We start from the raw sequence: 9,241 nt of genomic DNA, 5'->3' as shown, positions 1-9,241 counted from the left end.
GTTTTTATTTATGATTGAAAAAGTTTAAATTTGGCATAAAATTTATGGATGTTACATGTATAAGTAACTCAAGTGCTTAGTTACTTATATACCCATACCCTTCGTTTACTCGTTATTTTATTTTTCATTTATTTAATTTTTTGTTTTTTTATGAGTATTGGGTTATTGTGACTCAAACTCCAGACTAGAAACAACCTAGAAAGAGACTAAAAATTTGATATGACAAAAAAAGTAAGTTTGTGGTCAAGATTTTTTGATATTTAATGGTTGATTATGTGAAAGAAAACCCATTCTTTGTAGGCTACAGAGAATGAAGGGGTTATATATAGATATTGATGTATCAAAACAGGAAGTTCTATTGAAGTAAAGTAGGTTTGATACAAAAGCTGTTTTAAAGAAAGGGTTAGATTGCACCAAGCTGATAAATTAGTTTTCAGGAGACAAACTTTATACTTTATATTACTAACCATAAGCAATTTTAACATTAAATTATTCAAAAGTACCCATTCTTACAGTTAGAATGCTATGCCTCTAGTTCTAAAACAAAGTCAATGAAGATTTTTCTTTTATTGGATTTTTTGAATAAAAGAAACAAAGCCAATGAAGTTGATTATGGGAACAGGAAAGCCAAAACATGTATAATCATGGACTGAATTAGCATTTTGAGCAATCACTTCTTTCATAAACAACCAAATATAAATGAAACTTTTCCAAACAAACAGTTCAGGAAGGTTGACATAAAAAAACCAAAGAACACTACAATTGGTGAAAATGTTTTTTTTTCTCAACTTTCATATGTAAATTGGTTGTTTAAAACTAAGGTTCGACTTGTTGATTACTACATAATCATAGATAACGAAAGCTAACATTATAAACCCTAGAAAATTAAGAGCATAGGAAACTACAAAAATCAAGATATTGAATTGATATCATTGATCTAGAATAAGTGCTTTAATCTCAAAATTTTGCATCAATCATCAAAATTGCAAAGAAATTGCACTTAAACAACACTCAGTGTAATCCAGTTTGTTACATGGTAGAAATGACATCAACACAACAATTAATCAACGAATCAATCAACTACACCTAAAAGCCGACTGTACCTATAAAAACATGAAAGAAAGGAGGAGGCGGAAGCGGCTGGAAGCCAGAGGAGGAGGCTTCGTCGGTGTCGTCGACTGGAGACCAAAGGCAGAGCCATCGTCGGGAGAAGAGGATGTGGAGTCATTGACTTAGTGTAGTTGATGAGTGATGTTGCGGCCGTCTCGTCAAAAGTAACCAGGTATGAGCAGAAAAGTCAAAAGTGAACGCGATCTACAGGGGCAAAAAGGGAACATTCGATTCAAATTTGACTTCTGAGTCAAAAGTATGAATAAGAATTGTAACTTTTTTATCGACACATTACATCAAAATAATTCTTTTTTCATATATTGTTATTGTCACTCACTGTTTTCTTGTCTGTGTAGTAATTCATGTAGGTTGTTGCATTTAACAATCCCGTTAGATATCTGAAGAACTTCCTACAAATACTATAAGAAAATTTGATTCGCACAAATATTTTCATTTTTTATAATTAAGCTCCATTTTATGAAATGATAAATGACTGTCAATGTTGTAATTGTTGGATTCCAGTTTAGAGGAATTCAAGCTTAAGTTCATCCTTATTGCACTTCAGGGGAATAACAATTCTGATGATGGCCCCAAACAGAATTCAGATCCAAAGTCTTTGAGTTCAATCACAATTCCTTTTGTACTTTAGTGTTCTTTATATTTGATTGCAATTTTTCTTTTTATAAATCTAGAAAACCTTACCTACTTCCTATAGACGGAATGAACTTAATGTTGTATTGTGTTTGTGGATTTGGATGGAATCCAACAGAAGTGGAATTGTTATTCCATTCACTGACTAGTCTGGTTGTCAAATGGACAAAAGGTAATTCCCTTAGAATCCTTCACATTTGATGGATTTCAAAATTCAGATGGGAAGATTGAATTTATTTATTAATTTATTTTTTGTAAAAGACCAAACATACCCTCGTATTAAAATAAAAATTCAATTATATATATATATATATATATATATATATATATATATATATATATATATATATATATATATATATATATATATATATTCTAATTTAAACAGATGAATTCTCTTTCAATTTGTGCCAACCAAATGCATGAAAGTTCATATTCCAATTCCATTTCCATTTATTTCCAAAACATTTTAAACCCTAGAACAAAATACTTTGGGAGAAAGTATGATTGCATTTGTGCAGATTCCATTCCTTTTTTTTTTCTTTAAATTTAGAATCAAACAATTCAGCCTGCAAGAGCTACTACAGATTCAGTTGTGAGAGAAGCAACACAACTGCAACAAGAACTAGTAAATTTACTTTTGTACCATCAACAAAATTTCGAAGAAAGTATGATTACACTCTCTATGAAGATGTCCAAATTACTTTTATGCAGATGTCTAAATCAATCTTGCAAGGTTGACGTCGCAATGGTTATGCAATCTATTAGTGAGATGTATTAGAAAATGGATAGGTTTGTACTTGATTTCAAATTGAGCCGTATTAGATCTAGGTTTTAACTGTATTAGATTTCAAATCACTGTATTCTATTCCAATTCTTACAGCATTTGAGCATCAACAATGGTGAGTTCAATGGGAGAGTTGAATGAGGTGACAAGTCCATGAGTCATTCAATGGATGAAACTCAATCATTGTGAGATGCCACATTGGTATTCAATGTGTTTGGAGTTCAATGACCATTGAACTCTTCAATGGAAAAAAGAAAAGTTTTAATCCTTAAATATTTACTATAAATTATATTTATAACATTCTATTAAACTTTGTAGAGTTCAATGCATTGTAGAGGAATCAATAATAGAGTTTTATGAATTTAAGAATGATGATGTTGCAATCCATTAAACTCTATGGAGTTTAATGCATTGTGGATGACCTTAGCCTTATTATAGGTATTAGCCGGTTATAATACGGATTTTTATTACAACCGCATTAGATGGGGTGTACTACATTAGGTATTTTCTAGTAGTGCATGGTTTATCCCCAACACTAGCCAAATATAAATAATTGGAGGCTATTTGTAAGATAGCACCCCGAGTTTGTAACGTTTTATTTTTCATTAAAAATAATAATTTCTAATGAATATGAGATAAGATTATTGCAACAATCATTAGATACAGAATTTGAATGCTTATTTTCATTGGAAACAACACAAAATTACATGATAACATAAGCTCACCAGGATTAAATATATGTTGCCGAACATAGATATTCAACTTAACATTTATCTTACCACAACCTTCTTCACTGGTCTCCACATATATATGTGCTTCATTGGCAAAAATGTGAAAAATCCATAAGAAAGTTGTCAAGATTCAAACCTATATATCACGTTTTGAGATCTTTGTTCCGAATATGTAACTAGCACAACTTTCCCACGGACTAAGGTGTCTATCTTCAGGACAAGTACTAATTACTGGATCATTAATAACACCCATTTGTTCCTTCCTAATCCTAGCCAAACAAGGCCAACTCCCAAAAAGATTTTCACACAACTCCACAACTTCTGGACTATATTCACATGGAGGAATCTGAACCACTTGTTTCCCATATCCATAATCATACCCCACTCCAGTTCCATATCCATGGTCATATTCAGGCCATGGATAGTCAAATCCATAATCAGGATAATTGCTTTCCTCCCTTGATTCTAATGGCTCTGCCATAAGTATCGGAACATGCACAGCTGGCTCCGGCTCCAGCTCCAGCTCCGGCTCCGGCTCGGGTTTGGGCTTGGACATGGGCATAAGAGCCGGAACATGCACCGGCTCGGGTTCTGGCTTGGACATGGGCGCAACCTTTGGATCAGGTTTAGGGTTAGCCAAAGGGATAGAATTAGCCGCTGGCTTGGACTTCGGCTCAGCCGGCTTGGGATTGGACCGAGGATAGCAGGTTTGATCAGATGGAGGAAGAGGCTTTCCATATACAGAAACAATATCATAACCACCGCCATATGGTGTTGGATCATACTCTTCAAACTCTGGCTCGTTAAATTGTAAATCTGTTTCTGGGTATGCGATCGAATAGTGTGTGTGATATGAGACATAGCCCGAATCACAAGAAACTGGTTCGTAAGCAATTAACTTAGGCTCGACATAGTTATACGCAAAGTAATTGATACCAGGATTAGAAGATGAGAACGAGTACTCGTGATCATAATGATAGTCATAATCATGAGTTTGATGATAATAATCTAGAAATTGAGGTTCTTGAAACTCGGAAACAGTGTATGCATTATCAGGATGATAAGATTCATAACCAGAAAAACTTACGGAATCTTGGCAACCGACAACATTATAGGCGGCGTGATCTTGAGGCCACACGTACCCATCATCATACACATCATCATAGTAAGCCATTTTTGATGGATCAAAGGAGAAGATATATGAATTCTGGTTGTGTGGTGAGAAGGGAAATGAAGTAACAATTATTGATCATGGAAAAGGGGTTAATGAGAAGTGAATTTAGAGAATCCATTTATTATTACCGACTTGTACTTCCTTCATCGAAGGTTGTAGATTGATTTGTATTTGGGGATTTTGTGTCTGTAAAAGTTTGGAAAACAGACAGAGATGGCGATCGGCCATGTGATATTGTTAGTGGTATATGAAAGTTTCAATGAACCACTTGATGCTTATCTATAAAAATAGGGGAATTGTAGATTTCAACTACAATACAAAATGATAAAATGATAAACCTCATTAACTATTGCTACTTTTGGTTACTTGAAAAGCAATATGTTGTAAATTCAATGAGACAAAACAAACTTTAGGCGTAATTTTTTTTTTTTCAGTAAAGGTCTAAACGTATTCTGATTTATTTTTCTATAAGAAAAACATATTAATTGAAAATTGAAGCTTATATGATTTGATCGTTGGGCAAATCCATCTCCAACAGTTCAAATTCTAAGTGATAGACCAATATCTCACCGACACCTTCATGGTGCTTTAAAAACTCATTTTAGAAAACTGGTTTTAGGTTTTAATCATAAGGGAAGTGGTTTCTTTGATTATGATTTGTAAAATTGTCACATTTAGGGGTTTGGTTATGTTGTGATTTCACATTTGATTGGATTTGGCACAAGGTGATTATCTCAGTTTGGTGATGATTATGCAAGCAATATGAGATGTGGGGCACTGACTTGCCTCCGTCATATCCCAACAACAACAGGGCAACATGGGAGATATTTGAACCGATCAAGGTTCACCATGCATACCAAGTGTTCGATAAAATGCTTGAACCAGGGCAATCCGGTCGTTAAAGATCAATACCATCCGATCCTTAAAGGACAATAACAGGGCAACATGGGAGATGTTTGAACCGATCAAGGTTGTTGATTTTCTCATGTAACGACAGATGGTATTGACACATGGATAATGATTTGTTTTATCAGACAACTTGATACTTATATATAAGTTGTTTCTTCCTATGCATCTGTATGTTTCTTTGACCTTTAACTATTTATCTTGTGAAAAGGACGTAAAAACCATGCTTAAATGCAAAGTAAGTCATAGTAACATAAGTTTAAGAAGATTATATTTAACTTTGTCTTATTTGAAGTTTATTTATTGTGTGAAAATAGTTTATCATGTGAAAAAATTGGTAAAGCAACCTATAATGAGTTTCTATATAGGTTGAAAACTATTCTTATTCTATGCTTGAGAATTCCTTAAATGTAGCTTCATAGATAATTTAGAGATTGGAGCTTCATTTTAAAAACTAAACATGAGTTTAATACCTAGCAAAAACTAAAACCTTAATATAGAAAAGAATGGCGGTGTTGTTTATGATCTAGAAGTGGTGGCTTCCATGGTTGAAATTTTTTTTCCTAGGTTTAATGATACATACTTTGAGTTTTGGTTTTCTTTCGATCATATATCATTGATAAATGCTTTGACGGTGTAATGTAATAAAAAAATATCCAAATTTGAATGAAACTTTTATCTACTTTGCAATAAGATTATGTTACTCAAACAAATTATAATGATATCTAATTGCGATTTTATATATGGGTACCATATTCAAAGGAAGCTTGCTATGATGTTTTTGCTGAAATATAATTAATCAATTATGGATTTTAATTCGTTGAGGAAAAGTCATGCCAACAATCACTAAAGATCTATTGAAATAGGTATGTCCATTTGGTGAAGTCAAAGAGATAAACGTTACCTTCTTTACGTAAATAAAACATAAAGAACATCATTATTCTTGTAGAATCTACTATTATCCTTGCACCCAAAGCATAGGTAACAATACTTCCTTTTGTATATCTACTGAAATTAATATGTAAGATTTATTTTCTTTTCGTATATTTTGTATTTATTATATTAACTAAGTAAGAAAATGAAATTTCAGGTGTTTTGTGATGGAAAATAGAAGGAAGAAGATGCATCCATTGTTGTTCTTGTTGTGGCTTCTTATTTTGGTGTTTTCTTGATTCTTTCTTACGAGTAAACTATTTTCTTAATATTTTTTTGTAGATGCCTTCATTATAAACAATAATCACCAATCCCTTTAAACTATGACAAAAGAGTTTTATATGACGAACCAACTACAAAGGTGGAGCGTGAATGAAGAGTACTTTGAATATTTTGTGTGAAAGATTATATGATGCAAGGGAAAAGAAAGGGGATCAGATGCAGTGGAAAAAAACTCCAAAAAAATCGTTTTCCTGGTATCGTTTTTCTCAAGACGTGGATTGCGAAAAAAGTAACAAATTGGTTCTTTAATTCTTGTTACTATTGCATGATTTTTGGTAAATTATTTTCTATTTAACATCTTTAGTCGCCTAATTATTAACTAGTAAATACACTCGGCTATTTACAAAGGAGGGTAAAACAGAGAACCTTTGAGCTGGTTCCCTTTGTCAGCATCATTGAACCTCGTATGCATTTGTCTGTCACAAAGCTCAACCAATCTAGTGAGTCAATTACTGAAAAGTTAATGGCTAAGAGGGTAAGAAGCTGCTCACATACTCTTTTATAGTTCTCTCATTAATTTTTATCCATTGGTTTAAAAAATCCATTTCGAATCTAAAGAATGTTTTAGAGATCAATGACAAAACTGAATTTGTTCAAAGTTATTAGCTATACATGAATTTCTACAGCAAGCTTGAATAAGATTTATGATTTATCAATGTAGGCATCCACGATTTCAGGGCAAACATCAAATTTTCACTTTTACGAAATCTAAATGAGTTAGCACACGATCCATAAAGAAACAATTGAGCTTTAGGCCATTTTTTGTAACATGTTTATTAAATATTATCATGAGTTTCTTTTTGTTTCTATTTCTCCTCTTGTGGTGGCGTCAAAGACTCCTAAATTGCAAATGAATACACATATACCCTTTATATATATATATATATATATATATATATATATATATATATATATATATATATCCCCATGTAGGAATTCTATAGTTTATCATTCTTATATCCAATATCTATTGTCCTCTTTTATCTGACTTGTAATCCTTATCTCGGGATTTAGGACCCTTATTGTTCCTTAATTTCTTTTCTTCCATGGCATGTACTGCCATCATCGACTCTTCAACATCAGTTGGAAGCCAGGAACCGAATTAAGATGACTTCATCTTAAGAACCCGAATTGTGAAGTTGTTGAATAAGCCCTCCTAAATTTATAATAACTATGTGATTACCCTTTCCCTTATCAACACTTTGTTCCTAATTCCTCTTCAATAAAGTCCTTGGCTAAGAAATACGCATTCTCAAAATATAAATCAGTGTAATCCATTATTCAAACATCATAAATGTTGTTATCTTTGAAAAGTATGGAACCAGGTGTGTATTTAGGAAGAAATAGGAAATATGTAGTTATTTTTTCATGGGAGATGAATGATATGTTAAAAAGAATAAATTGTATACCATGTATGTTATAGCTGGGTCATGATCATATTTCAACCAGTCCATATGAAATAGAAAACTCTACTAACCTAGAACCTGCAAAAAATAGTTGATCATTATATTTTTAGACGATGACTTAAAACTCCTTTCATAAGAATAATTGCATATATATATATATATATATATATATATATATATATATATATATATATATATATATATATATATATATATATATATATATATAGGAAAAAAGGTTTGTAATTTGAACTTAGCGCCTCGGTTAAGACAAATGAATGCTAATTTGTACAAAACATTTTTAAATTAAAATGAATCCATTTGTGATCAATAAGTCAAACTGAAGAAATAAAAAAAATTGTCAAACAGGTACATACCTTTATATCATCTTCTGAAAGAGAAAAAAGTTCAATCAACAAGCATAGAAAAGACTAAAAAAAGTTAATAAAGGTACAATAAGTGAATCGAAAGATCTGGTATGAAGAATATGATTTCAACCATTAATTAAATAATGTACATGAGAACAAGTTTAGCATGCCTTTGAATCCTTTGACTGACCTATGAAAATAAAGTTTATCCTCCACAATTAAATAATTCTGTAATTTTGAAAAGCAACGAAGAATGGAATTTCGGTGCCCAGAACTAAAAAACTACATTCTGTAACATCATATTGCTCTCAACTAAGAACTGCTCAATTTCATCCTTTCTTCCTTCGAATGTAGGAGATCAGATTCCAACTTTTTAATTTTGAGGTATTGTTGTTTCTTGTTGTTTTAATTAGAGCATCTCTATGTGTTTGTTGTTTCATGCTCTCATGCTCTTCAGTCAAACATTTTCTTTTCTTGACAGTTATAGATAACTTTTCCCACAACAAAATAGATTTATCCTTGCTTCTTTGAATATAAATTAACAACGACCCATTCTTATGCCTCAGTACACTAAGTTTTTTACAAACCTTGTGTGCAAATCTACAAATTCCAGTTTAAGATAGTTCTTATCCAATGCTTTCATCAACAATGATTCTAATTGTAAGTTGATATTCACACATAAAGACTCTTTCATTATGTTAATTTTTGAACCATAAGATGACATCACATTATGTTGTTTCTTCAATATGCCAATAGAGAAAGCAACATTTTCTTCATCCTCTCCTCATGGAGCATGTAGCATGTAAATAATAAGCATAAAAGAGATTTTTTTTTAGAAAATAACAACTTTTTAAGTAGGTTAAGAACCCTAATTTCAACAAAGAATCAGTTAA

At 31.9% G+C, this 9,241-nt stretch overlaps 1 protein-coding gene across 1 annotated transcript; it reads right to left on the bottom strand.

Moving 5' to 3' along the window:
- Positions 1–3,204: 3,204 nt before the first annotated feature.
- Positions 3,205–4,718, bottom strand: LOC145046466 (uncharacterized). Its single transcript, XM_078994753.1, has one exon. The coding sequence runs from the start codon at positions 4,451–4,453 to the stop codon at positions 3,416–3,418; it is 1,038 nt and encodes a 345-aa protein (XP_078850879.1). The 5' UTR covers positions 4,454–4,718; the 3' UTR covers positions 3,205–3,415.
- Positions 4,719–9,241: the final 4,523 nt, after the last annotated feature.

This window comes from Lactuca saligna, chromosome 1 (assembly GCF_052625555.1).
Source record: "Lactuca saligna cultivar CGN05327 chromosome 1, ASM5262555v1, whole genome shotgun sequence".
NCBI lineage: Eukaryota > Viridiplantae > Streptophyta > Magnoliopsida > Asterales > Asteraceae > Lactuca > Lactuca saligna.
The sequence above is the reverse complement of the archived record's forward strand: the minus strand, read 5'-3'. Positions and strand labels throughout refer to the sequence as shown.

Bases quoted from the DNA above. Each gene is read 5' to 3' on its own strand.
- LOC145046466 (XM_078994753.1), bottom strand. From the start codon at position 4,453: ATGGCTTACTATGATGATGTGTATGATGATGGGTACGTGTGGCCTCAA.